The following is a 23,812-nucleotide window of genomic DNA, read 5'->3' on the forward strand; positions in this document are numbered from 1 at the left end:
AAAGTTTCTTAAATATATATATATATATATATATATATATATATATATTTAAAAGTCATATATTTAGACTTAAACTCAGATATTTGGCCCTCCTTTCGCCCCACGGGCAAGAGTTCTCTAAATTCTTGTTTGGATAATGAGACCCTCAGCAGCAGTAAACTTGAAATATAAAGAAAAATGATCCATTAGAAAAGTAACAAATATTAACAATCACAGTCTATGTAGAAGGATATCTAATATTACAGACAACTTCACATTATAGTAATAGTTATAGTTCTCACCAGTATTATGTAAAATATCATAGGTTCGACAATCTTCTGATCAAGCAAAGATTATAATGTACATGAATCAAAACACCAAATCTAACAAAAACAAGGTGTACAACTTCTCCAATGTTGTTATGGGCCTCTTCAAGACAGCTGCACCTGATTTTATGAATCGAAGCTCAGCTGATTCAACGCACCCATATATTTTCACAGTTTCAAGTTGGTTTAAAGTCCTGTCAATCAAGTTCGGTGATTGCAAATATTGCGAGACCGATGACACCATAAGTTCCCTGCTTTCTGTCAAGTTCATATCATTGATGCTCTTTCCTTTAGGTTCCTAAATACAAGGTAATATAAGAGCACAGTATTCGAGAACATGTAAAATTCATGAAGTGCTTGATCTTATATTAGGACAAATACTTTATGCAATCAGAATTATGTTACTTAGACTATATTGTAGATATTCATAATAATCTGTTAAAACAAATTATTTTGTAGATGATACTGGTACATGAACCACTGTAGTGAATGATGATAAACTATCTAAAATTTACAAAAGGAAAATTTATGGGAAAGGTTAACTACATAAATAAAATTATGCACGCGCACATGAGTCTACTCAGGCTGCAATCATCAAACTACTATTACCAAGAGAGGAAGGATATCCATAATCCTGACAGATAGATTTCCCAAGTTGTCTTGACCGGCCAGGAGATCAAAACCAAGATGATATATGTTGATAGATATTAAAAAAGCGCACAAATTTTTATCACGACTAGATACAGTACAATGTCATTATAGACAACATGAGAACATTTATATGAAGTGAATATTAGAGAGAAATTAGAACAAAATATGGTTGGGAGAATAAAGTGAAAAAAGAACATGCTACACAGAGGAAAACAAAACAACATTAAGTTAAAGAGGATAAAAAGAACAGATGTAGGTAATTACTACTTACACATAAAGAAGTGAAAATCTTTTATCCGCTGTAAGACATATTTACAAAATAAATCTAGAGATAATGTAAGTACATATCTATGAATAACAAGCAGAATTTCAGATACGTTAAAGTGACCACAGAATTTATGGGAACCAGTTCTTACCAAATCTATGTAGAGATATTTCAGGTTGGGCGAAATTATGATCAAGTGAAGAACATTTTGAATCTGAAGCAAATCATAAAATCCAACATCATAAAGGTAAACAAATTTCAAGGTTTCCATTGCTGGTAAAAGCCCCTTCATTATCGCTGCACCTGGTTCCGAAAACTGTAAAATATTCACCCACTTATGAATCATCAGGAAAGAAAATGTTCAAGATTTGGTTAAATTAACTAATCAAATTAGTGAATGACATTATCACTTAATAAAAAATTTAGAATGTTCACTTTACCTTGAGTAAAAAGCCCTCAATGTGAAAATTACATATTCTCGGCATAATCTTAAATAGCTTCTCGACATTTATGCGTTTCTTTTCTGGCCCTTTGCAAATGAGACAAAAATGTTCGACCTTTCAGGTGCATTCAAACCATTATAAATCAACCTCTCCACAATCCTGATAGTCAGCATAGTAAGACTGAAATAATATTTAAATTGACATCCCAAATGTTCAATCTCGGTGCAATATTTCAGATTCAATCCATTAAGTTGAGCCCCAAATGATATGTCAGCAGTAATTATGATATCCACAAAACTAACACTAATTTAATTACAAAAACCTTCAAATTTCGGTGGTGGTGTGAGCATACAACTAGTTAGACTCAAAAGAGTCAACTTCGAACAGGAAAACAAATAAGACGGTATTTTGTAGGCACTTATAGCATTATTGAAAAGTTTTAATTTCATAACTCCGTTGTTTGATATATTTTTAATCCAAAAAATCATGTCTGGATAGTGACGAAGAGGCGGATCTTCGGGAAGGTAAAGATTAAACTTCAAAACGGGACCAACATGGGCTAAAAGAATACCACTGATGGTTCTTGAAATTTCATGTAGTTGAGTTTGTCTATCGTTTTCTAAAAACCTCTTAAAAGGTAGTTCATCAAAGAAATCGTCATCAAAAACTAGGTGTGGGTGCGTCACCCATATATCCCTCCATGTTTTTGAGAGGATACTCATTCGTGCAGCATAGTGAATTATAAGCGTGCGGGTGAGAAAAAGAAACCGAGAGGAGAAGGGGTTTAATTGAAGGGCCTTTGCACTTATACTAAACTCAAAAACTTTACAATCAACTCACTAAACTAATAAAAACTTGCATTTAGTTAAAAATTGTTAACATGCCGTTAACATGCACTAACGGAATAAATAGAAAAAAAAGTTCATATGTCAAATATAATTGAACTGGGCACCCTTACTGGTGAAGAATAACCGATGTTGCGGTAACTGAACTCGAAATTTTTTGCAGTTGACCGTAAATCTATAATTTATATATTTATAATTTTTTTAAAATCTATAATCTCATAAAATCTATAATTTTGTAAAATTTATAAGTATGTTTTGAAAATAAGTACGTAAAAAGTATGTAAATATGAATTATTTTACAAAAACTAATGAATTTATTTAGTAAAAAGACACTAACAGATTTATTTAGTCAAAAGAATTAATGGATTTGTATAGCAAAAAACAAAAAAAAATAACTTGTTTATTTAGCAAAAAAACTCAACTGGTTTATTTAGCAAAAAAAAAAAAAAAAAACTAGTTGGCCTTCGTAAAATCAAAAAATAAAATTAACTAATTTTTTTCTAAAAACATTTAACAGATTCCGTCAAAGTCAAAGATGAATTGACGTTTGTGCATAAATTTTAATGTTCAATGACTAAATAGTATATTAATTCTAGTTCAGTGACCCGTTTGTAAATTTTTGGAATTCAATGCCCCATCTGCCAGTTGGACACGTAGTGTAAATGTTTTAGCCTATTAACCCACAAGAGAAGTACACAAAGATCGTAAGAGCATTTTCCGAGACTGTTTTCTACAAGAAAAAATACGGGCTTGATGGTTGGATAGGCCGGACTCTTTTTTTTTAGCTAATTAAATTATTTGAAAACTTTTTGTCTTAGTTATGAAAAATAAATATGTAATTCAACTATATTTGAATCTTGTTATTTAGGTTTGAACTAGAATAGCCCAAAAAGTTGAATTTTTTTTCAACCAAACAAGCACTATATGTTAAGTCAAAGCTCCCAAGAACTATATGTGCACTCTAGAACATCAATACAGAGTTTTCTGTCAGTCGAATTCCAAATACATTAAGGTTACATACCAAAACTCAGTTTTCTAATATAGTAATTACAGGTTTATGCACAGCAATATATCAGACCTATTGTTCTTGCCAAAAATCTATTGGATATAATTTACCGCTACTTCTTATTTGAGTTTTTGTGAATAGGTGAGAGATAGACATTTAGGGTATGTTTTGCAAATTAGACATTAATTTGTTAGATACTGGAACATAAAAAAAATCTACCACTAAGAAAGGGAGGTACCGGTTCTACTAACAGAATCACAGAGTCAGATTTATATAGATTTATATGCAGCAAATATGGTGTATTTTATAATTTGATCACATAATCGGTCCTAGGTTAAACTTGGTTCTACGTACCGAGGAGACTAATCTAAGTTCCTCTCTGTTTTACGGGTCTCAGTTCAAGCAGAAACCTTGTAAATTACAGATTAATTATCTACTTAAGTATAAAATAGTAGTATTTAAGTTTCAAGTCCCTGCGTGTGTAAAATTGAACTGTGCAGTGAAACAGTATTTGCTCATTTACGATTCCAGTAAACAAAATTGAATTAAGGATCTACAATAATAGTGTAACTGTTGAGACCTTACATCTCTGCTTAGATTTATAATAAGAGTAATTTACAAGAAATATGGGAATAGAAACAAAAATTAGTACTCACTTATCAATATCCAGACCTGCTTACTTGAAAAGGTCTTAGCAGTCAAGGAATCACAAACATTCTGGAACATCAGACTAATAGTGATCAAGAAGGTTAATTCCGTATAATAATCAACTGTCAAGGATATCAAAGCTGACATGAATCCAAATCCAACACCTAAGAATTAAAATGCAATGCTATGTTACTTACCAAGTGAAAAGAACTTGAATAATGACACGAAAACAACAATGCTTAAACTCAGAGAAAAGAGGACATCGACAAAAAAAGTAATGACGATGTATATGCAAGATTTACAAGTTTTGAATCATTTATAGAATATTAAAGTACATTAATAAGAATAATCCATGTTTAAGGAAAGAGTTTAAGAACCTCACAATTCTCTAAATCCAAACTCTCTAAACAATTAAAATACAAGTGACTTTCAAAGTTACATACTAACATCACAGGATGAGTATATAGGCTTGAAAGTTGATGTGTATTAAAATTTGTCTCTGGTAAGATTCTTACATTGAAGTGACCTCATAAACCTACTTAACTAAATTCTTGTATTTAGTACTCCCTCTTAATATATCTAAAGAATCCAGTGGAACGGAGGGAGTAACTCAAAGCTCCCAAGCACTATATGTGCACTCGAAGCTTAGAACATCAATACACAGTTTGTTAACCTTAGGACCATTACTATCTCCGCTTTCTGTCAGTCGGATTCCAAATACAGTAATGTCCTGCATTGCTGTTCAATATAGATGTTTTTACATTCTAGGCAGAACATGAATGTCATAGATTTTCAAAGCATCACTACATAAGTTATGGTGGAGGTCATTTGCATATAACCTTAAGTTTAAAGAATTCAAATATCAAAGACGCAAACAGTTACAAGTTGTGGATCGACAAAGTACCTAACAAAAATGATCTCCACTCCAGACTACAAAAATATCTCAGGCATGATTTTTAGAAATGAAACAATATGGTACCTTACCTTCTACTCTAAATTGTAATGCTAAAAGTTTAACTGAATGTAACTTGTAAGACTAACCTGCTGACACAGAACCAACAAATGTCTCAAGAAATCAAGTTATATGACCATGAAGAAATTCTTCCCAGATGACGCATGAATCCTTATCAGTGACGTAGTCCTACAAAAATTCAAGTACTGGGGAATAAAATCCAGTTTTAAACATAAATGTAATTGTTACATTATCGCAAGTTGAATTACCTGTACGAAATTGCCATCTTCACTTTACGAAACACAAAGACAATATCATTTTGCAAATATAAGCAAAGTTTCAAGCATTTGTAATTCCCACATAAAATGTTGCAACAAAACCTTGCTGCATTGTTTAAAACAGATTCTCCGGAGACCAGAGCATACCGATTAGTGTCTGTGCCAAGCTCCTGCAAATTGTCACATCACATCAACTTATCACTTCAAACTTAGAAACTGAATGTACACTATAATAATAAAAATAACAGGTGATGTGGAGCAAGTAATTAAAAAAAATGTACTTAATTCTATGTTATTGTTTGGGAATAAAGTTATTAGTTAACTATTTAAGACGAATATATTATAGACTATAGTAGATTGGTAGTAGAATAATAAGAGAATTTGTTCCATTTATTTACTTGTTCAGTTTGTAATATTAGGATTCTACTTGCTGATTAAGTTCTTAGGTTTTATTCCTCCATAAGGAGAAATGGTCTTTTACTTTGAGAAGCCATTTTTATAAATCTTATTGTTCTCTTATTATGGGTAAACATAAGGAGATATGATCTTTTATTATTAAGCACCATTTTTAGAAGTTTTATTGTTTTCTTATTATGGGTTGTGGCTAAACAGATTATATTCTGCTTGAAAAACTATATGGATACCGATTAAATAACCTTCAGGAAGCGAAATCAGTTATAATTATTATATATCTATTTCAACTGACTGTAATTGTAAAAACAATCTTTTAGTTTAGTGCTTCAACTTTAAGCTTGGGAGTTTATACTACATTTTACCCCTTCTTCCTTCATTGCCTTCAAATCTGAGATGTAATATCTGTTTGCTGTTAACAGAGTATTTTAGATCATACCTCTTACTGCACCTCATTGAAAAAGTTCAAATATACAGAACAGATTAATTACATAACCTGGTTCAACATAAAAATTAAATTCAACAAGAAACTTCCACAATCTCTTAGCAATCAGTTTTCCGTGACAAATTACAGATATTATCATAATTAATACTAAACATAATTATATGCTAGATTTGCAACTATGGTACTTCTTAACAATTAGGACACTGATACCTATTTCAAATTAGTTGTTTACTGAAAATGTTGTTTAATTTTTCAGTAAAATCTTTAATCTAAAAATCAAATATGGACTTTGATAAAAAAAAAAGAGACAGATATCGAGGAATCGAAAGATGAAGACTCAAACGGGAACCACTGCGAGCCAAACTCGTTTTTGCTGCATCGCGGAGTTGCAATGCAAGCATTTTAGGATAAAATCTATTGACTTTTGCTGTTTTGGGATAAGTTGCTGATTCTATCAACTACTGCATTTCCTCAGTTAAGTCGCCTTTTTCCAGCATCACTGACCATGATTCTGAATCCGAAGAGAGAAGAGGATCAATGAATTGGTGATGGTATTAATATGATTCTTAACAAAGAAGTTTCTTTTTTGGTATCTCTCATAATAGAACTTGTTAAATGTCGATTTTATAATGGTTGAAAACCTAATAATGGTTAGAAACCTAATGTTTGCTACACTATTAAGCTAATAAGCAAAGACTAAACTTAATACACGTATTCATCTTCATAAGACCCATAACGAAAACGATTCAAGTAATATAAAAAAATTCTGAACTAGTCGATATTAGGCATGAAAAAAGACAAAACGTTGCCCTGCACCATTCTACTCTTACGCTGTGTTCCAAAAACTTTTTTCTTTTCTTTCTTTTTATTGATTCTGTAACACAGTGTTACGTCAAGAACCTAACTCTTTAACACCTTTCCTAGATAAGGGAAATAGCTATTGATATATTTCATGAGAACTTTGCAAGTAACGAGTAGATGGGTGAACTTATGGATAGCTTCCCCTTGAAGTAAAAGAAATTGTTAGAGAGACACACACAAATGTTGTCGAATACAAGTTGTGCCTGGTCGACCATTTTTTCCTCCAGTTGCTATACAAAATGTGAGTTCTTACATGATCCCTATATTGGAAGCTTCCTAAGCACGATTTCAATATTGATTCAAGGCATATTGCTAATAGAATTCTAACTACGACAAACTATCCCTAGAAAAGCCTACAAATGATGCAAGTTAACACCATCAGCACAAACAGTTAAAACATGTGTCCACAATACTTAACATCTTTCAAGTAAAACTAAAAATCTTTACATTATAGTAATAGCAGTGTTCTAAAAATCGGTCTAGGCGGCCGCCTAGGCGGCGCGGCGCCTAGGCGCTAGGCGGCGGTAAAACGCCCCGACTCGGACCTAGGCGGTGATTTAGGCGTTTTTTCAAAAAATCGGGTCAAAATCGGTCCTAGGCGGGCAAAAATCGGTCCTAGGCGGTCTAGGCGGAAAATAATTAAAAAAAATATTTTTTTTACCTTTTAATAATTTAATTTATTAATTTCATAATTTCACACAATATCATGTCAATTTCTAATATAAAGTATTGGTAATAAGTAACAAGTAATCAAATATATTTACTTTCTCACTTAAAATATAAAATTAACATATTATAACAGTACTATGTAAAGATATCGTAGGTGTTGTAAGTTCGGCAACATTCTGATCAAACATTCATTCACACAATTGTAACAAAAACATAAGAGATTCAAAAGACAAATCTATCTTAGAACTATAAGAGAAACATGAAATGAGCAACAGGTGCAAAAACATAACAAAAAGTTACCAAAATTTTAAAACAGAAATAGATACAATATAATAGCAACAAAAAAGGTCTGCTTATACCAACACAAAATAAAGGTTGCTTCACATAATACACAACCATGGGGAGCTTTTTAGTTATTGTTTGGGAATAAAGTTATTAGTTAACTATTTAAGACGGATATATTATAGGCTATGGTAGATCGGTAGTAGAATAATAAGAGGATTTGTTCCATTTATTTTACTTGTTCAGTTTGTAATATTAGATTCTACTTGCTGATTAAGTTCTTAGGTTTTACTCCTACCCAAGGAGATAAGATCTTTTATTATTAAATGCCATTTTTAGAAATGTTATTGTTCTCTTATTATGGGTTGTGTCCAAACAGATTATATTCTGCTTGAGAAATTATATGAATACCGATTCAATAACCTTCAGGAAGTCGAATATCTACGCTTAATCCATCTAAATTTTTCTTTTTATTATTTTCATTCTTTCTAATTCTTGTCTTGCGTCAAAAGGTAATAAAGCAAGGAATTCATTTCATATGTAATCCTGAATTGACTTAAAAATTTTATTTTAGCTTGACCTGATGTTCCAGTACTGTCTATAAATTACTATAATACTTCACATTCCAAACAGAAAATTAAGCAATGAAGAGCACAGAGAGTGCATTAGAATATGCAAGTGTCACCAAGTAAAAGCAATTGAGTAATTAAGATGCAGCAACATCAGACTACATACATATCAGTGACAAATATCTTCCTTCCATTGCCTTCAAATCTGAGATCAAATATCTTGACTCTTGAGTGAAAACCTCTTGCTGCACCTCATTGAACAAATCCAAAAATAAGGAACAGATTAATTACATAACCTGGTTCAACATAAAAACCAAATTCAACAAGAAACTTCTACAGTCTCCGCAATATATTTTTCGTGACTCAACTAAGAATCATTCAGATTCCAAATATACAAATTACAAATACTATCGTAATTAATACTAAACATAATTATATGCTGCATCTATAACTATGGTAATCCTCAACTATTATGACAGTGAATTTACTGAAAATTGAACAACATTCATGTTTTTTTTAAATCTTTAATTTCCTTACCACCTTTCCCACCCACCCACCCACCCACTTGTTTATATAATCTAATCTGGACTTTGATAAAGAAGAGACATATCTCGAGGGAAAGAAAAGATGAAACCTCATACTGGAACCCCTGCGTCACAAAAGAATATTGCTGACGATTTTTGGAGTATCAGATCAAACTTCGGATAGTGGAGCTTGTCTATCATTCTTAGAAATCAATTCTGAGAAACATAGCTCAACAAAAGAAAGGCATGGGAGCATTCCCCAAAAATCCATCCATGTTTTGGAGAGTATACTCGTTCTTGCTGCATCGCGGAGTTGCAATGCTAGCATTTTAGGATAAAATCTATTAGGTTCTGCTGTTTTGGGATAAGTTGCTGATTCAATCAACTGCTGGCATTTTCTCAATTAAGTAGCCTTTTTCCAGCATCACTGACCATGCTTCTGAATCTGATGACTTGAAGTCCAAGAAAGTAACTTAATCATCATGCTCATCGCCTCTCGACCCAATCCGTCTTCCCTTCTTCATATTCACTCTGCATAATAGAGAATTTTTGGCGAAACTTTTCATTTGTAGAGCCAACGATAATATCATCCACATACATCTGAATTAGGATCATATCATCACCATATTTCGTGTAGAATAGTGTTTTGTCAATATATTCTGTGTAGAATAGGGTTTTGTCAATTGTACCTCTAGTGAATTCATGTTTGATCAAAAATTCTGAAAGAGGGTCATACCAAGCTCTAGAGGCTTGTTTAAGTCCATAGAGAGCCTTGGGTAACTTATATACAAAATTTGGAAATTCTGAATCTTCAAAGCCAGGTGACTGTTGCACATAAACCTCTTCTTCTAGCTCACCATTAAGGAATGCACTCTTCACATCCATTTGATATACTTTGAAATTTGAATGTGCAGCAAATGCAAGAAAAATTCTTATTGCTTCAAGTCTTGCAACTGGAGTAAAAGTTTCGTCATAATCAATTCCTTCTTCCTGTGAGTAGCCTTTTGCAACCAACATTACTTTGTTTTTGGTAAAAATTCCATTTTCATCCATTTTGTTCTTGAACACCCATTTTGTTCCAATTATACGTCTGTTCTTTGGTGCAGGAATTAGTTTCCAAACTTTGTTTCTTTCAAATTAATTTAGTTCTTCTTGCATAGCAGATGTCCAATCAGGATCAAGAAGGGCTTCCTCAGTTTTCTTGGGCTCAACTTGTGAAAGAAAATATGCATGAAGGAATTCATTTGAAGTTGCACTTCTAGTCCTCACTCCAGCAGTTGGATCACCAATAATTGCTTCTCTAGTGTGACTTCTATCCCACTTTCTGGTGTGAGTTTGTTGACTTGAGTTTTCTGTGTTTTCTTCACCATTGGCAAGACTTGCAGAATCTTCCTCTCTTTCCCCCCCTGAGTTTGTGATGTCGAAGTTAGGTTCATGAGATGAGCTTCCATTCATATGATTCACTTGTTCAGTAGACTCTTCATCAACTCTATGATTTGTATTGACTTCAGCTTTATCATCGGAATCACTATCAATGTTGAGATTTTCAAACTTGAGGGTTTCAACTTCATTTTCATCAAGGCATTTCAATCCCGGACATTTGTCATCATTAAAAGTAACATATGTGCTTTCCATGATCTTGTTCAATCTCATAGACTTTGTATGCAGTTCTTTCTAATGAATATCCCAGAAAAATTGGCTCAAAAACTTTAGAGTCAAATTTTCTCACATATTCAGAGTTGTCCTTCAACACATAGCATTTGCTTCCAAACACATGAAAATGCTTTACAATAGGCTTTTTTTGGACAAGATTGAGTAGGGTGATTTGCCAAGATTCTTGTTAATGAGATATATGTTTTGAGTATAGCATGCAGTGTTCACACCTTCTTCCCAAAAACTAGTTGGCAACTTTGCATCTTGCAACATTGTTATAGCAGCCTCTACTAGTGTTCTGTTGTTTCTCTCAACTACCCCATTTTATTGAGGTGTTCTAGCATCTGAAAAATCTTGAACAATGCCCTTATCTTTGAAGAATTCAGTTAAGGTTGCATTCCTGAATTATGTTCTATTGTCACTCCTCAATCTTTTCACACAATTCTGATCTTCAGCCTGATTCTCAATCTTCTTAATGTGTTCAATTATGATGTGTGGAGTTTCATCTTTAGAGTACATAAATTCTACCCATGTATATCTTGAGTAGTCATCCACCATCACAAGTGCATATCTTTTTCTTGATATTGACTGGACATTAACTGGTCCAAATAAATCCATGCGAATAAGTTTCAAAGGTTCACTTATAGAATTCACAGTTTTACTTTTGTGACTTGATCTTTTCATTTTTCCTTTTTGACAAGCATCACAGACTTCATCTTGAGCAAACTCCAGATTAGGCATGTCTCTCACTAACTCCTTTTTTACTAGAGTATTAATTGCCTTGAAATTCAAGTGAGACAGCTTCCTATGCCATATCTTGCTTTGCTTTACAGATGTCTTGGTATAGAAGCAACAAATTCCATCCTCATTTGCTGAGTCCACGATTGCAAATAATAAGCTTCCTTTCCTTGCTTCTTTCAGAGCAACTTCACCAGTTTTCTTACTAATAAAAGTGCATTCTTCTTTGTTAAATAAAACCTTGAAATCTTTGTCTGCAAATTGGCTGACACTGAGAAGATTCACTTCAAGACCAGCTACAAGTGCTACATCTTCAATGACAACATTTCCCGAAATCAATTTGTCATATCCCATAGTGAAACCTTTTCCGTTATCTCCAAAAGTTACTAATGGGCCAATCTTCTCCTCAAACTGTGATAGCAAGGCCATATCACCTGTCATATATCTTGAGCATTCACTGTCTATGATCCATATGACTTTCTTCTTTTTGCCCTGCACACAATGAGTTTAAGTGTGTTTAGCAACCCAAGCAGTGTTGGGTACTTTCTTCTTGTTAACATATTTGATAGAGGTAGAGTTTAATGATTCAGAAAGAATAGAGTTCATTATATGATGTGCATTGTCCTTTTTAGCTGAAGATTCAATATTGATTTTCTTAAGATCAACTCTCAGCTTGTGGCAACTTGTCATTACTTTCATGTTGCAAGGTATGCAATTAAACTTGTCACAGAATGAATAGGGATCTTCAGTTTTTGCTTCATTATATTTCCATGCTCCTACTCCTGTCTTACTAACAACCTTTTTGCAAAGATGAGTTAGATGATTCACAGAGCCACATTTCTGACATTATTTTCTTGGAGCATCTGCAATATAAGAAAAGTTGTTACTTTTGTTTATCCGAATCTTTCCATTTCTATTCTTTTTCTTCTTTCTTGCATCTTCAGTTTTCATTTCCTTGACAGGTGTCTTTCAATTTTGGTTGACCATGGGCTTCTTTTCACCTTGGGAAGTTGGAGTTGTTTCAGCATTTTTCTTCTCTTTATCTTCATCAGCAATTTTTTGCTTTATGATCAACTCTTCTTCACTGTAATCAACTTCATATGCTTTGAACATAGGTGAACCAACCTTTTTCAGCATAGCTAGGACATCTTCATTTTCTGTTGCTTTTCCTTTATCACCTACAACTTTCTTGTTCATATTCAAAGCCTTATAATCAAGACCAATAGCTATATTAGCACATGGCTTGTTCTTCTCATGGTACTGACCAACCAACTCTGATGTATTCCTGAATGATTTCAGTTTCACCTCATTCGTCTCAATATTTTATATGAACACAGTTTCAATCTCATTGGCACACTTCAGCTTATTTTTCAAATATTCATTTTCTTGTTTGACTGACTCAAGCTCCACAAGCAGTAGATCCATCTTTTGCTTATCACTCTCAAGTTTTTCATTAGCTTTTGTTAGCCTACTAACTTCCTCAATAGCTACCAATAAGCTAGTGTGTATATGAAACATCTTCACACTCATCTTTTCCACAGTCTCCTTAAATTGACTACCATTTAAATCAATAGTGGTTAGAGTTAGTACCTTAGATTTTGAAGTGGATGCTTCTCCATGCTCAAAAGCCATTAGTGCATAGTTTCCAACCTCTTCATCCCCATCATCAACATCAGTATCATCCCAACTATTTCCTTCTGTAATATAAGCTTTTTCAGATTACTTCTTCAAGAGAGATTCATACTTTACATCAAGTTCAAGATAGGCCTTGTATTTCTTCACTTTTTTAGCTTTTTGCATTCAGCATAAAAGTGACCCAATCTTATCTTTGATCTCTCCACTGATCCTGTTTTGTAGCCACCTTTGCTAGCTGAATTGTACTGAGCTTTTGGTTTCCAATTATTGTTGTTGGAAGATTGTCCCTTGCCTTTGAAAAACCTTGGCGTCTTGACTCTTATGTTGGAGAATTTCCTAGCCAAGTAAGCCATGGATTGATCCATTTCATCTAGCTCATCCAAGGTATAATATTCATCTTCCTCCAGCTCCAATATAACTTGCTTCTGAGGTTCTTTATTCTTTTGTTCCATAGCTTGAATAACTGGAACTTGATCATCTTGCTCATCTTTACTTTCTTCTCTGTCATTCACAATCAAAGCACTTGAACCATCAACAACATGACCATGGTGTGCTTTTAATGACTTTCTTTGCAGCATTTCCGGTTCATAAGTTTTTAAGATTCCATATAGAACTTCCAAAGTTATTCTGCTTAAATATCTTTCTTCTCTAATGGCTGATATTTTCTGTTCAAGATGATCAGGAAGAGCTAGCAAAAACTTTAGGTTAACCTCCTCAGCTTCATAATATTTATCATGTAGTTGCAAGTCATTTATTAATTTATTGAACCTTTCAAAAACTTCATTGATTCCTTTTTTTGGTTTAACCATAAACCCTTCATATGAGAAACCAAAATCCTCCTTTGGTTTGACCTAACCTCCTCTGTTCCTTCACATAAGATCTTTATTTTCTCCCAGATCTTTTTAAATGTGTCACAGTTGATAATGTTGTTATACATTACATTGTCAAGTGACTCTATTAAGATCAACTACAAGCCACTATCCAGAGAGACTTTCTCTTTTATAGTTTCATTATATTCTGAAGGATCTTTAGGAGCATAATGTGCTGGAATGACCATGTCCTTATCTGTAGATTCTTCAAGTCTTACCATGGGAGTGAAAGGCCCATTTTTTAGGATCTGAATGTATAAAGGATTGGCCATCTTGATGAACAACAACATTTTCTTTTTCCATAGTGTGTAGTTAGATCTGTCAAAGGTAGGGATTTTGATACTGCTCAACTTCTCTGTATTCATTCTTCAAAGATCTTTAATCTGTTTGCTTTCAGATTTTTCTCTGATACCACTTGTTGATAATGAATACAACACAGAGGGGGGTGAATGTGTTTTAGATAATTTTAATGGCTTTTTGAACTGTTATGAATGGTGAACAAAGTAATATGTCTTGTAGAGATAATATGCTTCAACAGGAATAATAAAACATGCACATGAACACATTATCTTTCAAAACTCACTTAATTTTATATAAAAATCAAGCTAGTATTTTGCTACAAATTTATGGGTCCTTGGTATGTTAAGAACTCAGCTTCTCTTTTGAGAGTTACAAGATTTTCTAGATCTATTTTGTTACTTTTAAAACAAAGCATCCAGTGTCTACTTTATAGAACAGTAAACACTGGTTTTACATTGCATGCAATAGCATGTACTAAACCCTACTTTAAGTTAACTAACACTTTATATTTCTGGCTTAGTGTATCTTTGCAAATTGTGCATGTCTGTGGCTTCTACTTTGTTAGTTAATCTTGACCTTTGAACTTGTACTCTTCAAGCTGCTTTTTGTAGACTTTTCAAATCAGTAATTGATTTGTTTGTTGATTGATAATCTTGGATATTTAACTGATCTGTATTCTGTACTTGAGTTTTACATCGAGATCTCTAGTTTGGTATATAGAGAACTCGACATCTCGATAAGTATAATGGCTTATCGAGAGCTATTAATACTCTAGTTGTTTTGACTTATCGAAGTCTCTGAGTTCTCGAATGTGATATTGTCTTGTCGAGATCTCTGAGTTATCGAGTATGATCTTGACTTATCGAGATCTCTGAGTTATCGAGTATGCTTGACTTATCGAGATCTCTGAGTTCTCGAGTACGATCTTGACTTATCTAGATCTTTGAGTTCTCGAATGAGATTGACTTATCGAGAACTCTGAGTTCTCGAATGAGCTTAACTTATTGAGGTCTCCATTTCTTTGCATGTAGGGTTAACTTATCGATATCTCTGAGTTCTTTAGAGACATTTTGACTTGTCAATATCTCAGAGTTCTTCTAGTAAAGAAATGACTTGTCGATATCTCCAATCTTCATGTTTTCAATATGTCTTGTCGATATCTCTATGAAATTCCATAAAAATGTTACAAATAAACTACATGTGTATAGGTTATTATATCAACGACAAATAAACTACATGTTTATAAGCTATTATATCAACTACTACTCTTTAGGTGGATTAGTCTTGCTATATAAAATGATTTTGTACAGAATATGCTTTGTGTTTTGTATATCATAAAAAAATAATTGATTTCTAACAAGCTCTACCAATTTATGACTTGACAGATAAATTGTAATATTTGAACTTGAAGCCAGAATTAATATATGCAACTTTATTAATTGTTTGTAAATCTTTGTAAATAATGTTTTTTTTTGTGATTTTTGGTTAATTTAGTTATTTATAGATTTGTTTTGGTTAATTTTGTTGAAATAGCGTTTATGCATGATTGTTAGAATTGGAGATCTGAAAAATTAATTTTGAATTCTTTTAAAGTAGAGTTTCATTTAAGATTGCAAGGTTACATATCAAAAAAATGATTTTTGAAATAAAGTTTCATTTGAAGTTGTAAGGATTACAGATCAAATATTTTAAAACAAAGGTTAAGAAATCGTATTTTTGTAAATTATTTTTAAATAGATCTTATATTTGAAATTATTCTTAAAAACTTTTATTTTTAAAAAAATCCCAGAAATTAATTATATAACTTTATTTTCTTTAAAAAATGATTTATAGAACGCATTGTAAACTTAAGATATATTTAAAAATTTCGTGTCTTTAATGTTTAGTTTTCGGTTTATTTAATATTTTTATCTTACATTTATTAATATTATTATTAGTTACTTGGATGGAATATGAGAGTTTAATTTCAAAAAAGCTATTTATATAAAAAAAATCCGTACAACAAGAATTATTATAGACAATCTTTTAACTGTATAAAATAAGGAAATTTCTAGAACTGTTTTTAATTAGAATTAAAGTGTAATACAAGAAAATATTTTAATTAGTTTGTCGTGCACAACAGCTAAACCCGTCTACCTCGTTTTTGTTGACACAGGGGCTGAGCCAAAACACAAGCACTTGTAACTTGACATGAAACCACTTGATAACATGTTCATACCATGTGCCTGACATTGCTAATATTGTAATTAAAATCTTAGGCAACCTCATTAACAAACTGATCAAAAGCTGCTGACAGACTTTCCAAACTAGGCATATAAGTATATAACTGAATATCCAGTCGAATTCGGTAGTACATTCAGACTTAATATCCTTAGTCTCTTTTGTTTCCGGACCATAGAAACTAAATATTGGAACTCTAATTTCTGGATCATAGAAACAATATCTTGGAGCTTTAATTTCTTTACCAGCCCTGTGACAATTGCTGCCAAGAAGACAGGTATGCCCTCTGGCCTCTGCTGCTACTAGTAATTACTCCCATATAATCTGTGATGATGTGGATGCTCTTGGGATCAGTAACAAGTCTCGTAAAATTCTCATTTCTTCTTTAGGATTGTCGACTATGATGTTTTTCTTGAGTTTAATCCATCTAAGAGAAAGGGTAGATCCAAGCAAAATCTTTATGAACTGAAACTCAACCCTTGAACCAACAATTCCAAGTATTTTTATAGTTTCTAGTTGGTCTAAAATCTTGTCGACTGGTAACACCATAGAGTTCAAGATGTCCATATCATCGTTACCATTTACTTTCGGTTCCTACATACAGGTTGATTTGAGATACACATGTGAAATTCTAATAATTCAGTTGGGGTACCTAATAGATATCTGGGCGATGCCAATTAGATAAATGGAACTTAGAGAGATAGAGTTCATATATTTAGATTATAGTAAATCGCTGTTGATAATAAGTTCAAACTGGCCAAAATATTAGAAGATTGCATATGCATGAGCATGACACCAATGAACGATGATGAAGTTTCTAAAATAGTAAAATGACAAATACATTCTAACCAGGAGAATAGACAACTTGAAAAAATGAACTTGTACATAAAAACACAACAAAGCTTAATGTGAACTGAATGCATGAATATTCAGATACAACGAGATTTATGGAAAAAAAACTTACTTACTCCCTCCATCCCAATTTATCTGTTTTATTTGTTTTTTGATGATCAAATTGACTCAACTTTGATTGTAAATAAAAACTAATAATTTCATTATTTTGAAAAATTAAAATATACATATAAAAATATATTAAACATACTTTCGAATGATATAAATTTTATAAGTATTTTCGATATTATACTATATGAAATTTTTGGTCAAAGTTGGATCAATTTGACTGTAATAAGTTAAAGAAGACAGATAAATTGGGACGGAGGGAGTACAAAATTTAGTTGGAGAGTGTGAGCATAGATTTAATAGAGTAGTAAAGAAAATAACATTTAAGCACTATGGTTAAAAGAATAGATACCATTAATTATCACTTATAAAGAGAGTATATAAGCCCTTTATCTGCAGTAAAAAATATTTAAGAAAACTGAAGAGGCATAATGACTACAAATCAAGGAGGAGAAAATTAACAAGATTTCAATTTTTTCGTAGAAGTGGGCAAAAAATTTAGAGGGGCAGCTTAGATAAGAATTTAATACTTTAGTATAAGTCGGATATGACATCAAGAGGATTTTATGAAATGTTCATTCCTAAGGTGAAGGTCCCTTGCACCAAGTAAGTGTATGTAAGGAGAATATATGTAACGATTTCATGCTACTTATCATCAAATCAGTTGTCATTAAATTGAAAACATCATTAGTTTCTACTTCAAGAGAATATGGGCAGGGCCGGCCCTATGTATTTGGGTGCCCTAAGCGGGATTCAAAAATGGTGCCCTATATTCATAACCAAAAAATCACAATAAGATATATTCATTGTATAAAAGAAAACTTACTTGAATCTAAAGCCACTGATATAATGAATATAATGAATTTCTTGTACGCTAAATATCCAAGTTTTCAATCTCCTGCAATAATCTCCTGCAAGCCACTGATGTAGTATCATGAATATATCATGAATATAGAACAGTCATCATTACTAGTACACAACAATGTCAAAATAAAGTTATAAAAATGAGTTTACCTTTATTGATTTTGAAACTTTTTTCTAGGCTTTTGAGATGTGAATCTCTCTATGATTTTGTTATAATCTAGAGTACTTGCCAGCTCACTTTCAATAGACAATAAAGCCAATCCATTAAGTCTATCTTGAGACATCGAAGATCGCAGATAAGATTTGATCAGTTTCAATCTAGAAAATGTCATTTCCACCTCTACCAATGTAACAGGAATGGTCACAACGATTCTATAAGCTATCCAAGCATTTGGATAATTTATTTGTCTTGAACTAGAACTTAAATAATTAAGCACATCTATTGCCTTTGTTATTTCATCGGGTATTACCATTCGAAGCACTAGTAACTCGTTAAACAACTCTGCGCCAACAATATCATATCGCATATCATGTCTAAGAAATCCCTCAAGCTTTATGCAACAAGATTTTAACCCCTCATCATCACCAGTTAAATGCTTCTTCAGGTTAAATAAAAACCCAAATTTTTCCATATAATCTTGAAACTGTTTAAACCGTTCTTTGAGTTGAAAAGCACCCTGATCAACAATATACAAGAAATAATACCTTCTGAATTTTTGTTCAGCACTCAAGTTCTGATCATCATCAGCTGCAGTAACCCCAATATCATCAAAATAAACAAGCCTACGAATTTTTCGCTTTTCAGGAAACACAGGCTCCACATCCAACTCCAAAGCTAACTCTTTTGCCTCCTTCTTACAAGAGTCATAACCAGTTTCTCTAAACTCATTAAAGAAATTTATAAGTTCTTTTGTACTTTTGTTATATGACTTCATCTGGCCATCTGGGGTAATGGGTATAGACGCGCATAGTCCAAAAACTCAATTTCTCCAAACCTTTCACATTTTTACTTTGTTTTGTTTATTAAATAAATTTATTAATTATATTTTTAAAGTAAATTAAAGTAAATTATATTTTAATTTTAAAATAAATTTATCACAAAGATAATAATATATTTTAAAATTTTAATATGTCCCCCAATCACATATATGCTACTGTATTCTAATTAAAATTTGTATTTTAAAATATAAAAAATAAAAAAATAATAATATAAAAAATAAATACACCTATATACATTTGTTATTGAAATATTTTGGTGCCCCTGTGCGCGGTGGTGCCCTAGGCGGCCGCCTTGGTCGCCTTACCCAAGGGTCGGCCCTGAATTTGGGAAGTAATAGATGGATCTAGTAAGCCATAAACAGGGGAGATTTACAAACTTGTAGTTGTCTGTTGGGTTGTACACAAAAGTTTGTAGTTAGTTTTCTATGAAGAAACAAAAAAAAAAGAATATAAGTTATATAAGAAAATGAATGATTTTACAACTCTCTGTTAAATATTTTGAATACATAAACTCGCTTTTTATACGTTATATATATATATATATATATCTTAATAACTACTCCTTAATTTATCCATGGGTAAATAAATTTAACCATGACCCAAATCCTATATTATTTCCCATATCCATGGACTATCCAATTAGCTTCAATTGACTCATCTTAATTACTATTTATCTATTTTTGAATTTCAAAATCAATCTATATATGAAAAATAATTTCAAAAATATCAAATCATGCATGATTTGCTCCATTTTGTTACATCACCCATCTTAATTAATAATTGGTTACTATAGATAAGTAATTTGAAATTCAAAAATTAACCAATTATCAAATCAAATCATGATTTGTGCAATTAAATTAGATAGATACATACACTTATACAATTTCAAACGTATGTATAATCAATCGGTTTTATTTTCTCAAATTTCAAATCAAGGAATCTCATTATTCTCTCTTTTTTTTCAGATTACCGGTGTTCTACGAATTTTCACCAGGTTTCATTTGTGAAAGCAGCACAATGGATCGAATGTAAGACATCATCACTCACGCATCGTATACCAACTGTTTGATTAAATTTCTTATAGAGTTTTTAAGTATTTTTATGTATTTGTTAATTTGTTTTTTGTATTGATTAACGCTCTGTATTATGTTTTGTTGTTAATCTGTTTTTAAGTATTGATTAATTCTCTATATTATATTTTACTATTAATCCATTTTCTATTCTCAAATTTTAAATATCTAACATCTCACTCTTTATCTCTCTCTTCTTCTTTTTCTATTTTTACTGGTATTGGGATTGATTTTATATGTTTGTATTAATATTCTTACTTGGATTTGTTTTGATTTGTACAGGAAACTATGATATGTTGATGAATTATGCGGCAGTGTTTACAAAATTGTCAACGGAGGTATGTGTTTTTGTAATACAATAACTACATGCTTTCATGTTTTTCTGGATTGAGTTTTGCATATTGATGAATGTGAGATTAATATCAGAAATATAAAACTTGATTTTTAAGTAATGTTGCATTCTGATAAAGAGTTCTTGGAATTTTTAATTTGAGACTTGAGAGTTCACATATTTCGTGTTTGACTAAATGCTCAAATCAGATTTACTGAAATGCTTCTGATCCTAACTTGAAAGTATTAAATATTGTGCATTTACATGATTGCAGTTGAGGTAATTCAGTTTAAGCGAAGATGAAATTGAATTTAATATTCTTTATGTAGTTATTGGTCAAATTAGCAATTTATTTAACTTTGTGTTTTGTTAGTCTATCATATTACTTTGTAGCAGAGATGGAACTGATTTGTAGGCCAAATTGTATGATCTATTGTATATATCTTATTGTCAGTGTACTAGAATGGGTAGATATTTTTTAATTTACATTGTTTGGAGGTATGAAATTTATGTTGTTGATTAGAAAATGTGTATATCACTCTTCTTTTTAAAATTTTGTGCTTTTAATGTATAAAAGTATTTTATATGAGTTAATTTACATCCGTGGCAATAAATTACCAGCCGCACTTTGTGTCTATCTATAGCAAGTTTAGACTCTCTTTTCGGTTTTCTTATTATGTACAAATATGCAGGAAGATAATATCAACTTAAAGTGGATATAATTATGTTGAGAGTTGTTTCTCCGGCTCGACCACATCCAAGCATCCCTAAACCAACAACACAGGTCACTGCAAGAACTACAAATTAGTTAATCAATCCCTCTCTTCCCCTTTCTCTCTTACTTTGTGTTAAATTTTTAGTGGGTATTATAATTTATTTGCTAAAAGAACATGGAGTTTTGCAGGAATACCTAAGTTTCCGGAGGCCTGAGTTCTAAGTATGAGTATGGGTAGTTGTTTTCTTCTTGTTGCACCAAACTCGAAAGCCTAGATGCCATATTTTTAACCAACAATATGAGTTTGTTGATTAAGTGTTTGATCTAATGCTTAAAATACGTGTGTATCTAAACTGACCGGGTCTTTCTCTTTTTGTAAAATCCTGGCCTTTTTATCCTTCTGCAATAAACCTTATATTAGCAGAGGAGGCGGAATCCACTTCTCAAAAATGAAAACTTCCCAAATCAAATGGCCTCTATCGAACATTAGTTACTTGGCTATACTGGACAAAAGGTATCTTCAATTGTTTTATCCTTCATACTCAAAGATAACCATGTTCGTGATATAAGCGAATTAGGTATGAATCAAACATAAATGTATGTTTCTGTATATAAGTAAAAAATTTATGTTTCTGTATATAGGAAATTTAAGTTTGTTATTCTTTACCAAATGGATGACTTGATTGAGGTTTTTAAATTTTATACTACTTTTTTTTGAATTTTATTTTAGTAGTAAATTTTCTAATGACAAACAAACACTTTTTTATAACACTTTTGACCATGATACAATTTTATAGTTTGTACTAATCACTCTAAATCACTCTTGCTATATGAAAATATTAACATTTCCATATGTACCATAAAGTACCTATTGTATGTGTCTACATTTTATTAATAGTGTAATAGTGTGAGCATACTTCTAGAATTTTGAATATGGTAATTTATCGTGCAGGTCTAGAAGTGGCGGCTTGGTTATATGATTGCAAAATGTGGGTTGACCTAGCCGACATAACCCACAGATAATCTCAGACATGTCAAAATGTACAAGTAAATAATGTGGACATTGTGGAATCCTAACTATGATTTTAGTTTCTTGATAATATTGCTGAATTCTGATCGTCTAAAGAAGTAGTTGTACTTTTAAGGTAATTTTGTGTTGTATATAGTTAGTTATTGTACTTTCCTTTTCATGTGATTATATATTATGTTTACTTACCATTTCATTGTTGCTACCCTTCTACTTTTTCTACATGTAACATTTAATGATGGCTCACACAACATTCACAACATATTCCTATATATACAGGAAAACCATCGACAAATGGAATAAAGGAAGGGATGGCATTGTTGTACTACTATAAGTGGTCATAGAAGAAGGATGCTCAAGGAAAGGCCAGGGACAAATTTAATTGCTACAATATCTTTTTACTAAGTTTATTGAACGTCGTGATAAGTTTAAGTACAACTTCAAAAGTCAGTTTGAAAAGGATTCTAGACTGCTTTAGTATGAGTTGGTTCTGAATAAGAGGATATTTTAGGTGATAGGGACCTTGATAACATGTCTGTTATTTTCTTAAGTTGTATGGGCTCTATAGAACCAATTTCATGTTCTATGGTAGTCAACTCCTTTGTTTCCCCTCTTCTTCTGTTCCCAGAATCAGTGTTGGTGTTTCTTAAAATTCTGATATAAAAAATAAACTGAAATACCAACAACATCTAAACTCATTATTTAATAATAGTATTGTACATAGCAATTTCTACCTCATCAATGGCTCTAGCAGCAACAGAAGCAACCTGCTCTTTAGTCATGCTTCTCAACTTGGCAAACTCTGCATCAATCTCAGGTTTTGTAGGTTCATAAACCTCATCCCTATCAGTTCTAAGAGAAGACATATGTTTCCCTCTTAATAGTAACTTAGAAGGCCGTTTCCTTTATCAGGTCAAACTGAAGTGGGCGGAATTCTTTACTTCTGTTTTATCTGCAATACCCAGCTTGAAATGTGAGACGAGCATGCTCTTTTACTCCTGGATGTCAAATTAAACACAAATGGGCATCGTGATTAGCCGGTGCATGCTGCTGCGACTTAAATACAGGTTTAATATTTCAGTAGTTAGAAAGGCATGAAGTATTTTTTGATCTTTCGGAAATGAAGTCAAAATTAAGGTTTGATGTATTAATTCCTTCCTCAATAGATTTGTATTTAAGACGGTCCCATACGCACCCCAGTAGAGACTTGTGCATTTGTGCTTATCTGCAACCAGCTCAATATTTTAATTTTAACATAGATTTAATTGAAAGGCTCA

General features: G+C 32.0%; 1 protein-coding gene and 2 long non-coding RNA genes across 3 annotated transcripts; 1 reads left to right on the plus strand and 2 right to left on the minus strand.

Moving 5' to 3' along the window:
- Positions 1 to 298: 298 nt before the first annotated feature.
- LOC141664278 (uncharacterized) lies at positions 299 to 2,027 on the minus strand. The gene is made up of 3 exons (XM_074470200.1): positions 1,662 to 2,027; positions 1,373 to 1,537; positions 299 to 603 (listed from the first exon to the last, which is right to left on the minus strand). Exons 1-3 carry the CDS (start codon positions 1,704 to 1,706, stop codon positions 349 to 351), a joined length of 465 nt encoding a protein of 154 aa, XP_074326301.1. The 5' UTR covers positions 1,707 to 2,027; the 3' UTR covers positions 299 to 348.
- A 1,865-nt stretch (positions 2,028 to 3,892) lies between these two features.
- LOC141665592 (uncharacterized) lies at positions 3,893 to 5,499 on the minus strand. The gene is made up of 3 exons (XR_012552096.1): positions 5,385 to 5,499; positions 5,205 to 5,304; positions 3,893 to 4,327 (listed from the first exon to the last, which is right to left on the minus strand). It is a non-coding gene; the product is annotated as an uncharacterized LOC141665592 (long non-coding RNA).
- Positions 5,500 to 16,674: 11,175 nt separating this feature from the next.
- On the plus strand, positions 16,675 to 23,139 carry LOC141663591 (uncharacterized). Its single transcript, XR_012551570.1, has 6 exons — positions 16,675 to 16,846; positions 20,358 to 20,420; positions 20,745 to 20,800; positions 21,486 to 22,022; positions 22,461 to 22,653; positions 22,815 to 23,139. It is a non-coding gene; the product is annotated as an uncharacterized LOC141663591 (long non-coding RNA).
- Positions 23,140 to 23,812: the final 673 nt, after the last annotated feature.

The sequence above is a fragment of the Apium graveolens genome, chromosome 6 (assembly GCF_009905375.1).
Source record: "Apium graveolens cultivar Ventura chromosome 6, ASM990537v1, whole genome shotgun sequence".
NCBI lineage: Eukaryota > Viridiplantae > Streptophyta > Magnoliopsida > Apiales > Apiaceae > Apium > Apium graveolens.

Bases quoted from the DNA above. Each gene is read 5' to 3' on its own strand.
- LOC141664278 (XM_074470200.1), bottom strand. From the start codon at position 1,706: ATGCCGAGAATATGTAATTTTCACATTGAGGGCTTTTTACTCAAG. The intron at 1,538-1,661 runs GTAAAGTGAACA...AATATTTTACAG, and splicing joins TTGAGGGCTTTTTACTCAAG to TTTTCGGAACCAGGTGCAGC. The intron at 604-1,372 runs GTAAGAACTGGT...CCTTGTATTTAG, and splicing joins AATATCTCTACATAGATTTG to GAACCTAAAGGAAAGAGCAT.